The 22,380-nt window shown below is 44.9% G+C and overlaps 1 protein-coding gene across 1 annotated transcript in view; it reads right to left on the bottom strand.

The window, feature by feature from the left end:
• The window catches only part of CFAP61 (cilia and flagella associated protein 61), a 227,179-nt gene that overhangs the window by 50,339 nt on the left and 154,460 nt on the right, over positions 1-22,380 (bottom strand). The window contains exons 20-22 of the mRNA XM_043480559.1: positions 20,767-20,945; positions 7,843-8,135; positions 624-951 (exon numbers count right to left, since the gene is read on the bottom strand). Of these exons, the coding sequence (XP_043336494.1) occupies positions 624-951; positions 7,843-8,135; positions 20,767-20,945 (800 nt within the window). The remainder of the gene's footprint in view (positions 1-623; positions 952-7,842; positions 8,136-20,766; positions 20,946-22,380) is intronic.

Below are 22,380 nucleotides of genomic sequence, written 5' to 3'. Positions count from 1 at the left end.
GTTCTGTCTACTGGATTAGGGTTCACAGACCCTCCCTCCAGGAGTCCATGGATGATTACGGGGGTTGGCCCATCAACTCTCTGGAAGTACATATACACAATTCTAGAAATATGTGCATTTTTCTGACAGAAGGTGCGTCTCCCAAATATAAGGAAATTCTGTGTTACTCAAGTGATGACCTCCTTAGGAGCCAATAAAGCAGAGGGGATTAAAGTGGACCCATTTTCCAGCTGCTAAGAGTTGTGCTTATTATTTCAGACGGCAGGCTGAAGCCTGCGTGTCTTGGAGGCTCTCCTGATCTCTCAACTTTCAGTGAGAATAAAAGTTTGGCAAGATATCAGGACACCACCCACACACCAGTGGTGAGGAGCCTCTGGGCAAGTTATTGACCATCCCCTAGTCTCAGTGGTATTATACATAGAGTGACCATCACAGTTCTGACATGGTAGAATCGGGTCCATCATAAACAGTTAAACATGAGAGACAGCCCTCATCCCCACGTCTCTTTGCAAAGCCACTGATGCACAACGGAGCCTCCTAAACAAGCCTATGGGAAATGGGGCTGGCTGGTTCAGATCCAACAAGCGGCTGCAGCAGTGGGATGAGGGTGGCCCCCTACACACCTTTAATCTTGGCTCCCTTGTACATGGGGATGAGTCGGTCAAGGTCAGCCGGTGGTTCAGTCACAGGCTCCAGAGTCGGATCAAAGAGCTTGAGCATTGCTGCCGCCAGCTGGAAGCCGATCTCTTTGGAATTGAAGTTGCTGTGTGTCCACTCGTTTGAGTAGTACCTATTGGAGAACTTGGTGAGGGGGCCGGCAGCTCTGATGGCTATGTCGTTGGTGTGGAAGTTGCTGTCGATCACGAGTCGGCCATCGTAGACCAAGCATGCATCATTGAAGGCTTTGAATGTTTCATAATCCACGTTCTTCTCGAGGAAGCTGAAGAACATCTACAAAGTGAACAGACACATTATCCCTAGTTATTATTCTTCACTGTACCTTCCCAAGAGGTTGAATCATCTCCATTTTATTATTTGGGGCACACTAGAAAACCTAAATCTACTAAGAGTATGTCCTAATGGTGTGTGTATCTTTGGGATGAAGAACAAATTAAGATCACTCAATGTCACTCTTTTTTTTAAATTGCTAATCTAGATATCCAGCAGTGGATGCCGCACGATGGAATATCTCCCACAAGAGCACACTTTCCCTGGTAATGAGGTTTATGTTCATAGACATGACTTGCCCCTCATTCCACGACACTCATCACTCCTTCTCAGCCTCCTTCCATTTTCCTCTCTGGTGTCTGACACACATGTCTCTCCAGGCTCCTTCTTGGGGTCACCTTGTCCACTCTTGAGTCTTCAGACTGCCCCATTCCTGGCCCTTTAAGCCCAGAAAGTCTGTCCTTGCAGGATACCCCATCTGCTCCTGCCCTGTAACTCCTGCCCTGGGAGGGCAGGGACTGATTCAGTGAATATATACAGGGTACCTGCATGCCCCACCCCCACATTCTCTGCCCAAATTTTAATACTTTCTCACACTCATCTGGAAATCATCTTCCGTATTGATGTTAAGTCATTAAAGCATCTAGTGAAAGTGAAAGGGAAAGTCGCTTAGTCGTGTCCAACTCTTTGTGACCCCTTGGACTATACAGTCCATGCAATTCTCCAGGCCAGAATACTGGAGTGGGTAGTCATTCCCTTCTCCAGGGGATCTTCCTGACCCAGAAATCAAATCAGGGTCTCCTGCATTGCAGGTGGTTTCTTTACCAGCTGAGCTACCAGGGAAGCCAGTCTAAGTTATTTGTTTTTAGGGCTTCAGTTGTTGTGGAAGAGGCTAAATTGACTCATTTTTATCTTAGTTGTTGCTATTCAGTCACTAAGTCATGTTCCACTCTTTGCAACCCCATGGACTGCAGCACGCCAGGCTCCCCTGTCCCTCACCATCTCCCAGACTTTGCTCAAATTTATGTCTACTGAGCCAGTGATGCTATCTAACCATCTCATTCTCTGTTGCCCCCTTCTCTTGCTCTTTCCAAGCATCAGGGTCTTTTCCAATGAGTTGGCTTTTTGCATCAGGTGGCCAAAGTATTGGAGTTTCAGCTTCAGCATCAATCCTTCCAATGAATACTCAAGGTTAATTTCCTTTAAGATGGACTGGTTTGATCTCCTTGCAGTCCAAGGAACTCTTAAAAGTCTCCAGCACCACAATTTAAAAGCATCAATTCTTTAGCACTCAGCTTTCTTTATGGTCCAACTCTCAAAATCCATACATGACTACTAGAAAAACCATAGCTTTAACTATATGGGTGTTTGTAGGCAAAGTGATGCTTCTGCTTTTTAATACACAATCTAGGTCTGTCATAGTTTTTCTTCCAAGGAGCAAGTGTCTTCTAATTTCATGGCTGCAGTCACCATCTGCAGTGATTTTGGAGCACAAGAAAAGAAAATCTGTCACTGTTTCCATTCCCCCCCTCCTATTTGCCATGAATCTTAGGTTTTGTTTTTTTTTTTAATGTTGAGTTTCAAGCTAGCTTTTTCACTCTCCTCTTTCATTCTCCTCAAAAGGCTCTTTAGTTCCTCTTTTCTTTGTGCCATTAGAGTGGTATCATCTACATATCTGAGGCTATTGATATTTCTCCTGGCAATCTTGATTCCAGTTTGTGATTCACCCAGCCCAGCATGTCACATGATGTATTCCGTATAGAAGTTAAATAAGCAAAGCCATTCCACACCCCTTCTCCACCCAAGAACAGCGCATGAATGAGGAGTGAGCCAGGAGTGAGCCTGCGACAGCCAATAATCACAGGTGACTATACACATTTAAATCAAAATTAATTAGCTACTTCCCTAGTGGTCTGGTTTCTCTGATGGCTCAGCTGGTAAAGGATCTGCCTGCAATGTGAGAGCTCCAGGTTCTATCCCTGGGTAGGAGAGATCCCCTGGAGAAGGGAATGGCAACCCACTCCAGTATTCTTGCCTAGAAAATTCCATGGACAAAGGAGCCTAGCAGGCTACAGTCCATGGGGTCACAAAGAGTCAGAGACGACTGACTGACTAACACTTTCACTTTCCCTAGTGGTCCAGTGGCTAAGACTCTGAGCTCCCATCGCTGGCAGCCCCGGTTTGATCCTTGGTCAGGGAACTCGATCCTGCATGCCACAACTAAAGATCCCACAAGTTGCAAATAAGACCTGCCACAGCCAAATAAATAAATATTTTTAAGATAAATAAATCTAAATTAATTAAAAGTAAGTAAAATTTAAAATCCAGACCCTCAGTTGTGGCCTATTTCAAACGCCCAAAAGCTACAGATGGCAGCGGCTGCCATACTGGACCATTTCTACCATCACAGGAAGTTCTACTGGACAGCACTTGACTTGAGTCCACCATCCCTGTGATATTCTTTCTTCTTCCTGAGGGAACCAGCAAGGACTTTTCCCCTTTCCCTGTCTCTGTTCACTTGGACATCTAATCCTCTCCCAATTACTCCCAGTCAGGTAGCTTCTTTCTCTCTAATCTGTTAGAAAATTATTTCTGCTTTTAACCTTACTCAGTAACCACAGGAAAATATATTTCTCTGAGTCCCTCACTCTGAATCTGTCTGTCTACTCTTTTCTTTTTTTGCCTCTACTCCTTTTCCATTTATACAGAAAGACTTCTTACCCATAGAAAAATACAGAGAGATATTTGAATTGAAATTGTACGTGCAAAACAGGACCAGTAATGCTCAGAATTCTCCTTCAACACCTGCACAAAGTTCTTCTACATACTCAGTTTATCTCCTAGTTAAATCTACCTTTTATTAAAGTGGAAGTGAAAGTGAAGTCGCTCAGTCGTGTCCGACTCTTTGCAACCCCATGGACTGTAGCCCACCAGGCTCCTCCATTCATGGAATTTTCCAGGCAAGAATACTGGAGTGGGTTGCCATTTCCTTCTCCAGGGGAGCTTCCCAACCCAGGGATCCAACCTGGGTCTCCCGAATTGCAGGCAGAGGCTTTTATCGTCTGAGCCACCAGTGAAGCTTCCACTTTTCATTAAGTGAAAGTGAAGTTGCTCAGTTGTGTCTAACTCTTTGCGACCCCATGGACTAATGTAGCCCACCAGGCTCCTCTGTCCATGGGATTCTCCAGGCAAGAATACTGGAGTGGGTTGCCATTTCCTTCTCCAGGGGATCTTCCTGACCCAGGGATCAAACCCAGGTCTCCCGCATTGCAGGCAGATGCTTTAACCTCTGAGCCACCAGGTAAGCGGCACATTAAATATACTAACCCTTGTTTTCTTGGGTTTGGAAGATTACCAGCACTTCTACTGAAATCGTGTTATTTTATACCGTTTTGGAGTAGGCATTCAGAACATGGTTACATTGGAGACATAGGAGTTGGTGGAATGGACCGATTGCTGGAACAGCAAATCCAGCACTGTCCCTGGGAACACAAGTTCTGAGTCACAGATCTCTCAAACCTCTCAAACACAATTCATGTGCTCCTATAAGGCCAATTGAATATTACATCTTGGCTGAAAATATGGAGTGTTAGAAGAAACATCTGCTTTAAATGCCTGTATAAATAATGCCCTAAGGTTCTACCTCAAGGAACTAGCAAAAGAAAGGCACGGTAAAGCCAAAGCAAGCAGAAAAAAAGAAAATAATTGTTAACAGCAGAAATCAATGAGAGAGAAAACTGACAGACAACAGAGACAATTAACAAACTCAAAAGCTGGTGCTTTGGGAGGAAAAAAATCAATACAATTGACAAATGTCTAGCTAGACAGAGAACTTTAGACAGGTCTTTGCCTCGTCTTCGTTTCTGGCGGCTGCTGCCCATTTGTGCTATTCAGGATCAGGTGGCGGGTGCCATCACTCCGTCTCTACTTCCGTCAGCACACGGGCTCCTCCTCTCTGCCATCACATCTTTCTCTCCATATAAGGGCACCAATTACCAGACTTAGGACACACCCCAATCCAGGATGATCTTCTCTTTGCTTGACAGCAACCATTAAGATCCTATTTCCAAGTAAGGTCACGTGCAGGTCCTGAGGCTTAGGACCGTAGTTCTCCAGGGGACATAATTCAAACCATGACCCCACAACCACAGTGGAGATGTGAATATACTTGTCCCCATCAAAGTCTTGGAGAAGGGAATGGCAACCGACTCCAGTACTCTTGCCTGGAAAACCCCATGGACAGGGCTACGGTCCACGGGGTCGCATAGAGTCGGACATGACTGAGTGACTCACTTTCACTTTTGTCAAAAGTCTCCTAGTGCCCTGACAGAGACGCTACTCAAAGCTGATGATTGGAGGGATAAATACCCTTATCTCTCACCTTCTTTAGGCTTCTAATCCCCAGCCGGTACCTGTGCTATGCTAAGTCACTCAGTCATGTCTGACTCTTTGTAACCCCATGGAGCATAGCCCGCCGGGCTCCTCTGTCCACTGGATTCTCCAGGCAAGAAGACTGGAGTGGGTTGCCGTGCCCTCCTCCATGGGATTTTCCCGATGCAGGGATAGAACCCACATCTTTTACATCTCCTGCATTGGTAGGTGGGTTCTTTACCACTAGTGCCAACTGGGAATCTCCAGCTGGTGCCTACTGTTGGCCAAACACAGATGAGAGTTGCGGGGTTGGGGGCGGGGTGGGGAGATACACAGCTGGGAGGGTACCCTGCAGAGGCCACTGCTCATGGTGCAGAGCAGAGCAGGGGGGAGCAGGAGACAGGACCCAAGGACAGTGGGCCACAGTCTGACTCATTACTTTAGGGGGAAGTCTGGGTAGGAAGGCATGCTGGATCAAGGTGGTTGAGAGTATCTATCTGCAAGGTGTCTGCCTTGATTCTAGTTCTGACCTAACAGGAGAGTGAAGGCTGGTGGGGGCTGCTACAGACCCTGTATTCAGTCAGATACTTGGGGAAGGTCTTCTCGTACCTGTGCTCCCTAGGCAGGGTGTGTACTCACTCACCCCCAGAATTCCCCCAGGGTACACTTGGCACACCTCTTCCAGGATCATCATTATGGGAGGAAACTTTCAATGAGAAGATCTTGATTTTTCCTCTCTTAAATAGGTATTGTGACATACATATGTAGTTGGTGTCACTATTCTATTAAAATACTAAGAACTTTTTATTTTTCACTGCTATATCCCTCACGCTTAGGACCAAGCTTGAGACCTAGTAGGTGTCCAGTAAATCTCTGCAGAGCGAAGGAAAGAATGAATGTTCTTGAGGAGCAGAATGCAGAATCCCCTGGGTTATCAGAATGAAATGAGAGGAGGTAGGGAAGCTCCTCTGACACGTGGTCTGCCTTGAGCTCCTCCTGTCTGGGTTCTGGGGGACGCGGGTCACGGCACCCACCTGTAAGAGCACTGGGGTGAGAAGCCCTGACTTAGGCCACCAGCCCTTACTGCCAGGTAATGGACCCCCATGAGCCCCCGCGGGCCTCCCCCAGGTGGTCTGCCCACCAGAGGCTGCTGGTATCCTTCATCCCAACCCCCGACACCCCCTTGACCCCCATGACTTCAGCCCTCACTCTGACCGCAGCCCCCTCCTCAGGGGTCTCCTGCTTCTCTGGCGCATCGACTGGCCCCTTCCCCTCTTCCTCCTGGCTTCCGCTCGTCTCCCAAACAGGCTGTGAGCTGAGCTGTTCTAAGTCCCTGTTCCACAGGGAAAAAACCACTGTAGCTGTTTCCAGAATCCTGGGAGGTCAACACGGCGTACACTTTGAGGGCCTGTTAGCCTGGGTTAGATCTTAAGCTGATGGGGAGTCACCGTGTTCTGTCTGTAAAGTGGGGGTGCTTCCTGTGACAGAGCTGTTGTGAGGAGGGGACGGAATGCACTGCAAGAGGGTAGCATGACACCGGGACTTGCTCACAGTGGGGCTTGCTGCTGCTCAGGCGCTCAGTCGTGTCCGACTCTTTGCAACCCCATGGACTGCAGCACGCCAGGCTTCCCTGTTCATCACCAAGTCCCGGAGTCTGCTCAAACTCATGTCCAGTGAGTCAGTGATGTCATCCAACCACCTCTTCCTCTGTTGTCCCCTTCTCCTCCTGCCTTCAATCCTTCCCAGCCTCAGGGTCTTTTCTAATAAGTCAGCTCTTTGCATCAGGTGGCCGAAATATGGGAGCTGGCAGTCCTCAAATCCTGACAGTCCATCCACAAGCAGGAGGGGGATCCAGTTCCCATTCCTTTGCATGTGGGCTGCCTCAGTGACCTGCCTCCAGGACTCAGAATGTGGTGGCAGGATGTCGCCTGATGTATGAGGCTAGGTCACGGAAGGAGGGATGCTGTCGCTGTCTCTATCATCTCTCTGTCTGTTTCTATCTCTGTTTCTATCTCTCTCTCTGTATCTCTGGCTCTCTGTCTGTCTGCTTCTGTCTCCATCTGTCTGTTTCTCTCTGGTTCTCTCTGTTTCTATCTCGGTCTCTCTCTTGATCCCCTCTGTCTCTGTCCCAGTGCTTTTGGAACCAGTCACCATGCTGAGGAGAAGCTCAGTCCCATGGAGGGGCCATCTATGATTGTTCTGATCAGCATCTCACCTGAGCCTGATCTGACACCAGCAGCCGGAGAAGCGGGTGGACACACCTTCTAGATGGCTCCAGCCCTACCCAGTCCCCTTTCATCCTCAGGTAAGACCTCTAGGGATTCCTGCCCGATGAGCTGGGTCCCACCCTGGGACGAGAGAGACTCAGGAATGACTGCTGTTGGTTTAGGTCACTCGGTTTGGGCTACTCATTATGTAGCAACAGAAACTCTGAAAGTTTGCAGGGGCTGGAGAGGGTGCGGCAGGGAAACTGTGACTATAGCTCTCCCAAGGTGGTGAGTGAGGTTCCGGGGACCTACTTACGGAGCAGGGGAGCTGGAAGGGCTTGGTGGGCGTGGTGAAGCTGGCGGTGTGGATGGGGTCCGGGTACATCCCGTTGTTCCACTGAGCCAGCAGCGCGTCCCGGTACACGGTCACCCCTGCGGCCTGGAGTGCATCCTCTATCGCACCCTCCACTGCGCAGTCGTTGATGCAGGTGATGATGGACGTGGGTGGGTGTTGTACCAGGTGGATGCAGGAGCCCCTGACGCCCAGGTTCAAGAGGGTCTCCACAGTGGTGTATGTGTCAATTGAGTTCCCATAGATGATGACGTTCCCTAGAAAAGGGGGCAAATTGCTAAGATACATAGCTTAAAAAAAAACAACAACCAATAACCTTATTAGTCAAATGCTAATAATGCTGAATTGCTCCCTCAACCCTCTTATTTTTTTTCAGCTGTGGGAAGCTAGCAGTGTTACCTAGCAACGGCAACCAAGATAATTTAGCAAAGAATGGACACACAACATCCCACAAAGTAGTCAAGTACTTTTAACACACAAGTAGGATATTCATTTATGTTCCTATAATTTGAAAGTTGAAATTATGCTAAATGAAACGGTCAAGAATAAAACCTTTTATCTTGTTTTTGTCCCCTATTTGCTATACTTATTAAGGGGGAAAAATGGCAAAAGTTTGCAATAAATGCAAATTCTTCTTGAGTCATGAACAGGACAATGGTTAAAAAAAATTAGTCATGTGCATGATGGTATGGATATTTCATCATTTAATTGTTGAATTGTGTTTAGTTCAAGGAAACTTTTTTTTGAGAACGAAAGACTAGAACATTCTGCTTTGCAACAGATAATTTTATAAAGATTCAAATCCTGAGTTTTACAATTTAATGTGCTAAGACCTAGCGAGAGATTGATGGGTATTCTTTTGGTGAGGAAAAATAAAATCATAAAATAATCTTGAAAGATTTCTACTGTGTGAGAGCACTTTGATGATATAATTTATTTATATTTCTTAAAAATATTACGGAAGTAATTACATATGCTCTTCTGATAATGATATAAATTTTAAGACCAATGATCCTATTATATGAGTGAAATGTATTATGTGCTATTCATATGCTATTTTTGACATCGAATTGGCAATATTACCTCTTCACAAAGAAAGAAACTGCTGTGGACTCACATTTCAGGCAAGCTGTAACAATTTTACCACAAAACTTTACCTCTCTTTTTCCTTCTGTTTGTGAAATGATATGAAGAGGAATTTTAAGAGACAAAATAAATGGCAAGTGTATTTACTCAATTTTGTGGAATAAATTATGCAAAAATCAAACTGAAAGGAGGTATAATGGCTTATCTTACTTGTCTAGAAGAAAAGGAACTGGAATCGCTTTCAGGCATTTTGCAGAGCTTCTAGGAAGTCCTCCCCTACTCCCCAACGGGGAAAGAAGCCAGGGGCAGGGCCCTTCCTCCCTGCCTTCCCTAGGACATTCTGATCTGGAGGCTCTGATCACCTCCCCGTTCAGACTCACTAGTGTGACGTTCCTGGGTAAGCTGCATTTTCCTTGGCCGAAAGAGCCAACGTTTTGTTTAAATTATTGAGGTACCCACCTGCTGCAAAACGTGACTCCTGGAGGTCTGACACAACGAAGAAGTAGTCCACCAGGAGAGCCAAAACTTGAACCTCACATTGTCCAAATTTGAGGTCCTCTGTCCCTTCTTTTATTTATTTATTTTTTTTATTAGTTGGAGGCTAATTACTTCACAACATTTCAGTGGGTTTTGTCATACATTGATATGAATCAGCCATAGATTTACACGTACCTTCTTTTAAATATGCATGTGAAAACAACGTTCACTTCCCATGAAACAGATTAAGCGTTTAGGCCCCATGGAACTCAGAGTTTCATTATTTTTCCAGTTTCTCCTTCATGTAGGCTTTTAGCAACTATTCTGTTTCTTCATTACACAGAAAGGCTCACAGAAGCCCCAGCAATGCCAGGCTGCTGGGGTCATTAGAGGGCTGTATGTTTAGCCAGGGTTGCCCACAGATTGTAGGCAGCTGGAGAGTCTGAGGACTTCAAAAGATAATACGTTTCATAAAACCTATTTAAATTAGATGTCTACTTAATTTAAATCTATTTAAATTATATATATATATATATATATGTATGCTAACTTCTAAATAGTTATCTTCTAGTTTGTCTTTTAATGTAGTTTGAAACACCTCCCCCAAACATGAGACTTTGGTTATTGTAACTGTCAGCTATTGTCACAATAATGCTGTGTAACAAGCTACCCTCAAACTCAATGCCAAAAAAAAATAAGCCTGTGGTAGGTCCGCTCACAGGTCTGCAGGCTGACAAATGCTGGCTGCTATGGATCCAAGCTATGGTTGGGGTCAAGTCAGTACCACCATGCCTCTCTCAGCCTCTGTGGACCAATAGCAACCTGAGGCATATTCTCTTTAGGGAGCTGTGCAGGAGGGCAGGCATGACTGCTCAGATACTTTCCAAGGCTCTCCTGGAAACAGCCACTAAGGTTCCCTTGACCAAAGCAAGTCAAGCGGCCAAACCCATGCCCAAGGGGGTGAAGCACATTCGGTCCACAGCACGGATGTGTATGTGTGTGTGTTCATTGAATAACATTCCAAAATCACAGTTACATTGGGCACAGGACTCTGTGTGTGCCTATGCCTACATGAGGCCTATGTGATGTCATCTAAAATTTTCATCTAAACATGTTTTACTGATCATTTATTTACATTGTCCTATCCCACAAAACAGAGTAGAATCCCATTATAATTTTCTACTACCTAAATAACAAGCCACAGGTCAAATCACATCCCTCCATGAATATCACAAAACCCAATGTTATGAAGTCAGCCTATTACTCTTTGCCAGTTCAGTCCTTCAGCTTTTAAGCGTTCCTACTCCAGAGTGGGAGGCAGGGAGTGGATTATTCTTTCCATTATCTTTGTGCAGTTGTGACTTATTTCTGCATCATTTCCAACTTTTACTTTGCAAAAAATTTTTAGATTCAATTCCTGTTTATCTCACGACTCTGATATATCAGGCCCAAAGGTAGGCATTTTTAATACACAAGCCCTTATTATTATTACTATCAGTAACAATAACAGAATTGTTATCAATAACATTGGCTTCAGGCAAATGCCTGTAACTTTTTCATAAACTAAAAGTAAAAATATAAGTATGAAGACAATTCATAGGAGAAGCAAAGTCTTATACTTTGGGGAATCCCCAGGAAAAAAAACCCAGCAGATAAGAGTTTGATTGTTAATGTATTCATTTCAGGACAAATCAATCTAGGTAAAAAATATGATTGCTTATATTTATCAGAATAATTTTACTTGCATGGATGAGGTGGAACTAAAACTTTTTAGAAACTACTTATTTCTTTTTCCTTTTTTGGCCATGCCAAATGGCATGTAAGCTCTTAGTTCCCTGACACAGGATTGGACCTACACTCCTTGCAGTGGAAAACTAGGATTCCCAACACAGGACCCACCAGGGAAGTCCTGTAACTAGGGCTCTTAAAGCCCTCCTGGGCTGGGCTGTGGCTGTGGTCGTGTCTGGGCCCCAGTAGAGGATCCAGCCTCCAGCCAGGTGAGGCTTCCAAGGATCCAAGATTGTCTCTACCTGCCTTCCTTGCATCACTTACTCAGGGGTGGACTTCAGGCTTACCCTGCCCACCGTGGGGCTCCACACAGAGTCTCTCTACAACAAGTAGGACAACATGCTTCCTGGCCAGATGTATGGAAGAATGTTTAGGCTTTATCAGCTTGCTGACCCGAGACTGACTAAGCATTCCTTTTGGGTCCTCTCAATGTTTACTGCAGACACCCTCACTCTGGCCGGGTTTTCCTACTATGTACTTCTACCTGCTGTTCACTACGAAGTTGACACTACAAGACAGACTGAACCAGCCACAGGATGGATTGTATACTTGAGATCTGTAAGACAGAAACATTAGATCTGGCTACTGGGCTTCTTTTCTCTTCCAGCCCACAACATCCTACCCAGTTCTAAATGTAACCCAAATTGTGTGTGCCTCCAACACAACAGTATAGAGTAACACTCCTATTGTGTTGGTTCTCATTTAAACCCAGGACCAGGGATATTTTCCAGGGAGGTGAGCCCTTTGTATGACTACCGTGCTGCAGACTGTTGAGTGGATCTGGGGCTGACTCAGGGAGGGAAGATGGAGGGGGAACAACTGAAGAAAGAAAGGGAGGGGGAGGAGTTAAATAAATTTTATCATCTCTGGCTGAGTTAGAAGCAAGAAAGGGTTTAAAAGTAGGTGCATCTGTTTATAATAGCCAGGACATGGAAGCAACCTAGATGCCCATCAGCAGATGAATGGATAAGGAAGCTGTGGTACATATACACCATGGAATATTACTCAGCCTTTAAAAAGAATTCATTTGAATCAGTTCTAATGAGATGGATGAACTGGAGCCCATTATACAGAGTGAAGTAAGCCAGAAAGATAAAGACCAATACAGTATACTAACACATATATATGGAATTTTAAAAGATGGTAATGATAATCCTATATGCAAAACAGAAAAAGAGACACAGATGTACAGAACAGACTATTGAACTATGTGGGAGAATGTGAGGGTGGGATATTTCAAAAGAACAGCATGTATATTATCTTTGGTGAAACAGATCACCAGCCCAGGCTGGATGCATGAGACAAGTGCTCGGGCCTGGTGCACTGGGAAGACCCAGAGGAATCGGGTGGAGAGGGAGGTGGGAGGGGGGATTGGGACGGGGAATACGTGTAAATCTATGGCTGATTCATATCAATGTATGACAAAACCCACTGAAATGTGAAGTGATTAGCCTCCAACTAATGAAAAAAAATTAAAAAAAAAAAAAGTAGGTGCATGAGGGACTTGCCTGGAAGTTCAGTGGTTAAGACCACTCATACGGCAGGGTCGCAGGTTCTATGACTGGCAGAGGAAATCATGCTGCATGCATGCGTGTGTGCTAAGTCTCTTTAGACGTGCCCGACTCTTTGCGACCCCGTGGACTGTAACCTGCCAGCTTCTCTGTCCATGGGATTCTCCAGGCAAGAATACTGGAGTGGGTTACCAAGCCTACCTATAGGGGATCTTTCCGACCCAGGGATCGAACCCATGTCTCTTACGCCTCCTGCATTGGCAGGCAGGTCCTTTACCACTAGCGCCACCTGGGAAGCCCTCATGCCTCATGGCATGGCCAAATAAAGAAACAAATAAATGTAGGTGAAAGAAAGCGGTTGTAGGGTGGGAGAGGGGCTGGGGGAACTGGGCCATGAATAACAGCAGTGAAAATGGCTTTGTAAGGGCGACGCTGAGTCTGCCAGTGTGTCCGAGCCTGAGAGGGCCAGGCAGGGTGGCTGGGGTCCCCCTGGAGCAGAATACCCTGATGGCTGTTGGTGTGGGCTGGGAAGCAGCCCCAGGGTATGTGGTACCCCCAGTATCTGTCATCTACAGCAGGCTTCAGAGGTCAGACAACTCCAGGTCATTAAAGATTCATCCAGCTCATGCAGTTCTACCACTTCGGTGCTGTGTAACTCACAGAGCGTTTGCAAGTATTTAGAAGGAGATGCATTCGTGTATGTTCTTTGGACGTTCCCCTGCACGTATGGAAGCAGCAGAGTGGAAAAGCTTAGGATGTCCCCCTGGATACCAGTTGTATGCTAAGAGATCCACTCATTGCCTTCTTTGCAGCTCAGTTTATTTAATAGATAAGAAACAACCAGTCTTTGCAACTTGATCTGATGGCTGACAGAGGAGAAATGGCAGGCAGTCCTACTTGGAAATGGTAAATGGCAACCGATGGTTAGAACAGACTGGGTTGATTTTCAAGGAAGGGTGATGGAATAGAACTGCAGCAGTTTTCATGGGAGGCTGATCTCTGTTGTCCCTTTTAGGGGATAAATTATGCATTAGGGAGATTACAGAGCTGAATCAGGAGGCAGGGTAAGGGGGACAGAGGGGTAGTAAAAAAAAAAAAAAAAAAGACAACCTTGGAAAGCCCCTGTAATTAAAGTTGGCTGGAAACAGCACCCAGTCTCTCTCTCATGCCCACCTGCAGCGACCTTTGGGACCGAATGTGCAAGGGAGCTTCCAAAGATAAGAGGGGCTTCCCACGGTGCTAACAGCCCAGCTGGGGAGGAGGAGGGGACATGGTGACTCCTATCACCACTCCAGCGAGCTGTCACCCACCTGAGGCTGAAAAAGCACTAAGACCTGCTGCTTGAAATGTTGGCATGAATGGAGAGGTGATGTTTTTGCTACTCTCTTGTTGATGCTGTAAATGAACACACGAGCAACTCTGATTGTGTGACCAGGAAAACAAAGCAAATACACCCAAGATACAGAGATGGGAGGATTCTCCAGGAAGAAAACCATCCCTTGGAAAGAAGAACAGGGCAGGAATTTCTGCTCTGACGTTCTGGCCAGGAAATCAGCTCTCAGGAGGATAGGAAATAAATTTAGGAATTATGCATACAAATATTAATAAGAATTTTTCTTTGTAGTAAATGTATTTTGAAGACCAGAGGAAACAAGAGTTATACATTAATTTCTGTACTTTAAATGACTTCTATGCATGTATATTTACATATTCCATTGTATTTTGATGAAGAATTGTAGTTCCTTTTCCACATCAAAAGAAACAGAATGATTATCACCAGAACAGGCCCAGGAGAAAAGTTTAATTACGCTTTCTAGAAAACTGAGCACAGAGAGGTTAAGTGACGAGCTCCAGGTCACACAGCCGTAGATGGTGCAGCAGGATTCAGACCTGCCAGGTCTGATTTGAGAACCAGGAGGGCATGGCAACCCACTCCAGCATTCTTGCCTGGAGAATCCCATGGACAGAGAAGTCTGGAGGGTTATAGTCTGTGGGGTCACAAAGAGTCGGACACAACTGAAGCGAATTAGCATGCACGCCCGCTCACACCACTACACTGTATTTGCAGATGGATATAAAACATGTTCTAAATACCTATATTTTATTTATATATATATATATATATATATATATATATATATATGTATATTTGACTACTGTGGTGTTGGAGAAGACTCTTGAGAGTCCCTTGGACTGCAAGAAGATCAAACCAGTCCATCCTGAAGGAAATCAGTCCTGAATACCCACTGGAAGGACTGATGCTGAAGCTGAAACTCCAATACTTTGGCCACCTGATGTGAAGAACTGACTCATTGGAAAAGACCCTGATGCTGGGAAAGACTAAAGGTGGGAGGAGAAGGGGACGACAGAAGATGAGATGGTTGGATAGCATCACTGACTCGATGGACATGAGTTTGAGCAAGCTCCAGGAGTTGGTGATGGACAGGGAAACCTTGAGTGTTACAGCCCATGGGGATGCAAAGAGTCAGACATGACTGAGTGACTGAACTGAACTGATACAACACATTCCTTAAAAACCGCCTCTAATTGGCATTTTATCTATATAATTAACTTTTGGAAATAACTAGATAATGAAATAATTTTCATAGATATCAAAGAATATTTATAAATTAGGAAATAAACACTCACTTAAAAATTTTTATGTCTGTGAATAGACCAGAGAACACACTTTTTATTTTTCATAAGTTAAAGCATAAGATTTCCATGACCCAAGCCTGACCTGTCCCATGTTGCTCTGCCAAATGAAAAAGGAAGAATATATTAGATATAGCATAACAAGGGCTTTGTTCGGTGATTCATGCACTGGAATTTTAATGTTACACTTTTCTTACAAACATGCTTTTAATAAGGCAGTAAACTGTATTTAGCTAAAGATGAAAATAATTGATCCATTTCGGGCCATTAAGGTGGTAGATTTTTTTGTACTTTACTTTCATCCTACTTTTCATTTTCATGGAAAGTACAGAGGTAATAGCAGTTGAATTTCAATTAGTTTCAATTAATGCCATAAACTGTTATAATGTATTAGGTTGCTGGGTTCTATCTGAACCCCCGCCCCACCAGCTAAACCCTCCGGGTTTTGTTTGCTGTTGAAAGCCGGTGATGTCAGCCCTTCTCCGGGATGCTGGAGCAGTTCTAATAGTTTAGGATAATTTACATCTATAAACCCATCCAACTCCAGAGCCCCCAAAACAATTTCCTTCTGACTGGACTCATTCCATCACATAACAACTGTTTCTCCTTTGGAAGCAGAGGGAGGCATGATAAAACAGCCGGGGGTTGGAGGGAGGAGACTGGTGATGCTTTGGGGGAGATGTTTGTGCATTTCCAAAGGGCAGAAATTCAGAGGAAAGCTAACTTCCTCTTAGTTAAAAAAAAAAATTCATTGTTTCTGCTATCTAGAATCCATCTGTCCTTTTAGAACAATCCCTCCATCATCCTCAGGACAAGCCCCTCTTCTTGAGTCCCTGGGCTTCAAGTTGGGCTTGGACTGTCCCAGGAGTCAGGCGTGATTCTTGGGTGGACATTTGACTCAATCCCCACCCGTGAGACACAGGAGATTTTTTTCTCAGGCTCTTGGCAGAAGGGCCCTATCCTCGGTGCCCCCCTCCCTCCAACCCCACCCTGAACTACCGAGAAAAAGGAGAATTAGCACAGAGGGAGCAAAAGCTAACTCTGATGAAAAACGTCCACATTCTTTCTGGCGTAATTAGGAACCACGAGCTGACAGACAGAGTGACGGTAATGGATGCGGGAACAAAACCCTGCTCCTCCGTTTCATGGAGTGCCAACTTCTAGTTTCCTGCTTCAAACGCCATCGGCCCATCACTGATGTGGAAATAAGCTAGATGCGGTCTTGTGCCAACAGGACCACCAAATGGATCAAAGGTGGCTGCTTCCAGCCCTTCCCCGCCAGCATGGTGGCCCCCACCTCCAACCCCAATTCACCCTGCCGTGGGTGCCAGAGACGGGGGTTCACCTTTCTGAAGTGCTGTTGCATGCATAGCATCACCCTTGGGACCCCAACCTCTAAAACGTAATCAGTTAAACCCAGACTTGGCTGGACACTGAGGTTCCCCCCTCACCCCTCCACTTTCCCATCTCATTGCTGCCCTTCACAGAGTCTGCCCGACCCAAGTTGTTGGGCCATGGGTTTTGGATACAAGTCAGACATCCCCAGCCTCTCTCTTCCCTTGCTTATCCTGCCCTCCTTTAAGTCTGAGCTCAAATCCTCCCTCCTTGGGGAAGCTGTCTCCAAACTTCACATTCTCCTGGGCTCCCATGAAGACCGTGATGCCCCTCTACAACCAGACTGGTGCCTGGTGTACATGGATCTCCATCTTTTGTGTAGAGACCGTGCTAGACTGCACCATCAGCAGGACGGCAGGGGCTGAGATGTACACCCGGGGAACCTTCGTGCACAGCAACAACCCCCTCGCACAGCGGTAGTGGTGGTAACAAGGTTAAGGACAGCCTATGTGACCGAACTCTTACCATGTAAGAGACATGACCCTGAGTTGGACATGAAATAGCTTATTAATCTCGTTTGCTCCTCACAGCAGCCCATGTGAGGAAGATATCTGGAATGGGACTAATTGAATTCATCTGAATAGGGCTCTAATTATGGAAAAGCAACAAAGAGAAAGAGCTTCCTCAAGGCAGGAGGTTAACGTTTTTCTTCCCAACTTCTCTTAGCGTCCTCTGAAAAGGGTCACTAGCCTAAGTTGAATGAACTTGGCTGGATCAGTTTCTCAGATGCCTTCCAGAGCCTGGGGCAGGCCTCTGACTGTTTAGACGACCCACTTGGAAGATTCCCTAGGGGTATCGTTAAGCAATGGACCTGGAAAGCAGCCTACTCTTAAGATAGGAAGCTAATGTCTACCAACTTCCTAACCTGTTCATTCAGTAGACAAAAATAGGCATGAATGGGCTTTATGCAATGGCTAATGGAAGACATTCTTAAATCTTGCAAAACCATTTATTTCCCTTTAAGTGGTACCAGAATGTTATCATCTTTGGCCACTAGTTAAGGCAACGCAATAGCGTGGATGCTCCTCCCCCATTTGAAAGCCAAGAACTTTTTGCTTTGGAATTTCTAAGTACTCTTCCATAAGCATTCAGAGTTAAGAACTTTCATTGTAGAATACTGTACACCAGTACCCCTCATGAACACAGGCATAAAAATTCTTCTAAATGTGTTAGCATTCTGATTCCAGGAATAAGGATATAGGAATTTTCATCTTGACCCATTAAGAATTATTCCAAGATGCAAAGTTAGTTCAACACTCAAAAATTAATTAAGGAAAAAAGAATTAATTAAGGTAACTCACCAAATTAATGGAGAAAGGAGAAAAAAATTATTTATCACCTCAATAGATGCAGAAAAAAGCATTTGATAAAATTCAGCACTTATTTGTGACTGAAAACTAGAAACAGCTAAAAGGCATACTTTTAGATGAAAGTGAAGTGGGAACTTTTTCATCTAAAATAGGAACGAGACAGGAAAGTCCACAATCACCATTCCTGTTCAACTGATGGTCATTGACAAGGCAATATGGCCAACAGAAGGCTTGACAGGTCTACAGAGTAGAAAGAAGCTAAAAAAAAAAAACAAAAAACAAACTTGCATTGCCACATGCAAAGGTCTTTTTCTTGGTCAAAAGACTCCTGAATCTTAGCCCTCAAAACAGCCAACAGCTCAATTAAAATATTACATTGTAACAGGACTGAGCACAGTCCTAAGACATAATCATATTTTGTACTGAATCACTGGTTTTTGTGTTTTCCGCAAGTTAAAGTTACATTTTGAGGTCTGGACTTGATGAAATGGGTCCCTGGTGGCTCAACTGGTAAAGAATCTGACTGCAATGCAGGAAACCTGGGTTGATCCCCGGGTCGGAAGATCCCCGGAGAAGGGAATGGCTGCCCACTCCAGTATTCTTGCCTAGAGAATTCCCATGGACAGAGGAGCCTGGGGGGCTATGGTCCATGGTGTTGCAAAGAGTTGGACATGACTGAGCGGCTAAACAACAAAGACAGCAATGTCACAGACTGTATGGATAAAGGCAGGGTTCTGAAAACTATGATTCACCTATTTTTGTAAATAAAGTTTTATTGGAACACAGTCATGCCCCTTCGCTGACACACTGTCAGTGGCTGCTATCTTGCTATATAGCAGCAGAGTTGGGTAGTTGGAACAGAGACCATATGCCCTGCAAAGTCTAAAATTTTTACTATCTGGCCCTTTATGGTAAAAGTCACTGATTCCGTAGGTGTACTTAGGTCATAGGGCAGTGATTAAAGAACAGCTAAAATATTGAAACAGGTTTAAATACATACAGATCCAAACTGAAAATAATACCAAGTGCTAATGCAAATATTAAAATACTTCATCAAGTTTTAATCTGGGTTCCCAGTATACAGCTATATATATGTAATTATATATATGTGTGTATATATATGTGTCTCCCACACCTGCCCAAAGATTTCAGACTCAGTTGGTTTTATGGGTTATTCCTGTCTAATTTTTAGGTGATGCAAAGTATTTCTGACCCCAGAAAAATGTGGAAAGATTCCCCAAAACATTTTGTGAGACTAGCATACCCTCGATTTCAAAACTGGACAAGCCAAGCATAAAAGAGAAAACAGGCCAATCTCACATATAAGTTTTGATTCAAATAGCCTTTAAGTATTAAAAAATTGAATTCAGCAATGTATTGAATTCCCTTTGATATTTATTTTTTTATTGTTAATGAAGTAAGTGTAGGAACTTGAGAGTTAACCAAAAAGTTCCACTAAAAATTAGAAGAAAGTATATAATTTTAATACATTAATTATAATAACTAACATTGATTATAATAACTAACATTAATTACAATGTGGTGTGCTAAGTTGCTCAGTCGTGTCTGACTCTTTGCGACCCCATGGACTGTAGCCCATCAGGCTCCTCTGTCCATGGGATTTTCCAGCCAAGAATACTGGAGTGGGTTGCCATGCCCTCCTCCAGGGGATCTTCCTGACCCAGGGATCAAACCTACATCACTTACATCTCTTGCACTGGCAGGTGGGTTCTAATTGTTAGTCATAATAACTAACATTAATTATAGTAACTAACACGATGAAATTATATTTAAATAAATACATTACATAGATTAATATGTTTGATTGTATGTATACTGATTCCCCATAGTCCAGTCACTTAGTGATCCTTCGATCCCTGGACTGAATTGAAGGCCTGGGTTAGAAGACCAGCCCCTTGCAGGTAGTTTATAACCTGACCAAGGCCCTGATCCTCCCTGTGCTTTCAGTAAAATGAAGAGGCTGCAGAAAGTCACCTCTAAAAGTGGACTCCCGGGTTTCAATTCAAGACAAACCGGCAGCCAGGCCCTGTTCTGGTTATTCTATTAGTCGAACAATTTTCATGAGCCCAAGTGGGAGAGAGGAAGACACTTAAGAAGACACTTCTGAGTGGCAGAGGCATTTGTACAAATGCTTTCCCCTCTCATTTGGATGCAGAAAGTGGCAGGCGACTCGACTGTGTGCGTCTGTGGGAACGACTGTGCGGGCAACCACATTGGAGAACAATGGGTGGTGAGAGAAAAGAGCCCTTACGACTCAGACCTTTCTTTTTCTTCCGAGGTCTTTTCAGCCTCACAAAAGGAGACATATTTTCCATATAATTGCTAAACATGTTTGCTTATTAAATTATTCTTTAATTAGTTAATGATTTTAGCCATGCTTTGCTCTTCGGATATTCATTTCGTGTAATAAAATAATTATAGATAATTAAACTATCTCCAGCCCTTTTCTTTCCCCCGGCAAACATGCTGGGTATCCAAAAATGACAACAAGTTGTAAATTAATCTGGAAAACAAAGCATGACAGATGAATGATTTGGTTGGAATTAATTAGGCACTAATTATACACTGGAACTAGACGAAGAATAAGACTCATTATGGAAAGAAAACGCTGTTCTGAAAAGATGCACGGGAACCAGCATCCTTACCTTCGGCCGTGATGGACTTGTTCTTGATCCAGGCCAGGGCCCTCAGGCAATCCTCCTCATCGTTGAGGGTGAAATGATTGCAGGGAATTGGGCCGGTGTACCGCCGCAGGCAGCTGTTTGAAACCTCTCTGTTGGTCGGATGGAGGCTAATATCCACCTCCGTTGGACATGGGACCTGAGGTGCATTACAGAGAGATGCTTATTTCGGTGGTAACAGGTGAAGCGTTCAAACAGTAATTAATTCACTGACTGACGGATTCATATAAACAAAGCAATGCCCAGTACAGGCGTGCCTTTTTCCGTCTCCAGATAGAATCAAGTTTTAATTTAAAAAACAACAAAACAAAACAAAAACCAGACAGGTGAAATGGCCACTTGGAGCTAATTCTTAAAAGGAACTGCCCTGGTCATCTTGATGCTATGTAACAAATTATTCCAAAGCTTGGTCATGAGAAACCATCAGGAGGCTCCCAGGTTCTGGAGGTCAGCCATGCAGACAGGGCAAAGGTGGGGGACAGTAGGTCTCTTTGGAGACCTCAGCTGGGAAGACCTGAAGGCTGGGGGTGGGGACTTGACGGCCAAGGGCTGGAATCACCTGGAGATGAACTCAAGCCTTTTTCTTTCCCCAAGAAGACAGGGTGGGTGTTTAAACAGATGACAAATCATTATCAGCCTGTGTCTAGAGGTTGGTCTCAGCTGGGGTGGGGGACATGATGCCACATGAACACCATGTGACTTGAGCCTCCTCACGACCGGGTGGCTGGGTTCCAGGGCGCACGTCCTGGGAGAGGTCAGCAGTCCAGAGGGCTCATGGTCTTCTCTAACCTAGTCCTGGGGAGCCCAGCAGGGGCTCTCCTGACAGGTTCAGTCATGGAGCTCATCATGAAGGTCTGGCCAGGGTCAAGGGAAGGGAAATCAGGATCCACCTGCTCCCGTAGGAGGGACGGGGCCGTGGAAGAGTCAGTGGAACTGCATTTGATGTGGCCATTTTTGGTTAAAAAAAAAAACTGCATGGAAGCGACTGTATCAGGGACTGAAATTCAAGTGCACAGAGGGTCGAGACACCAAATGAGGGAAGTGGGCTACCACTTACTTGTGAAAATTATTGGCTTTTCTCTCACTTTTTCAGAGAAGTATTCCTCCCCAGCCTCACCCTCTCTCTCCCACTCAGCGCAGAGCCCTTCCAGTACAATTCCCGTTCCCTGACTTTTGACACAGACACGAGTGAAGACGGATGCTTTCCTCCGCTGCAGGGAAAGCAACAGCACCAGCATGATCACGGATGCTGGCCGGCTCTGGTCCTCGTTGTCCAGGATGCTGTGATGAGCTGGATGGCCCGGACCCCAGCCAGAGTGTTCAACCTGGACTCAGCTCCATCCAGTCACTGCCAGGGTAGTCTCGGGGTTCTGGTTGGCCAGATCTCATCTCTCAAGAAATGCCAGATACTTGGTGTCTTTTTTTTTATGTGGACTCTTGATTTGTTCATTATTTTGGTTCAAATGAAAATCAAACAGAAAGGCGCCGTCATGGAAGCCAAGTTAAAGGGCAGAGTGAGACGGGTGTGCCCAGTGGCCCCTCGCTGCCCTGCTGGGTAGCATTTGGTGGCCAGGTGGA

Source organism: Cervus canadensis, chromosome 10 (genome assembly GCF_019320065.1).
Source record: "Cervus canadensis isolate Bull #8, Minnesota chromosome 10, ASM1932006v1, whole genome shotgun sequence".
Classification (NCBI taxonomy): Eukaryota; Metazoa; Chordata; class Mammalia; order Artiodactyla; family Cervidae; genus Cervus; species Cervus canadensis.
Note: the sequence above shows the minus strand (reverse complement) of the source record. Positions and strands in the feature narration are given on the sequence as shown.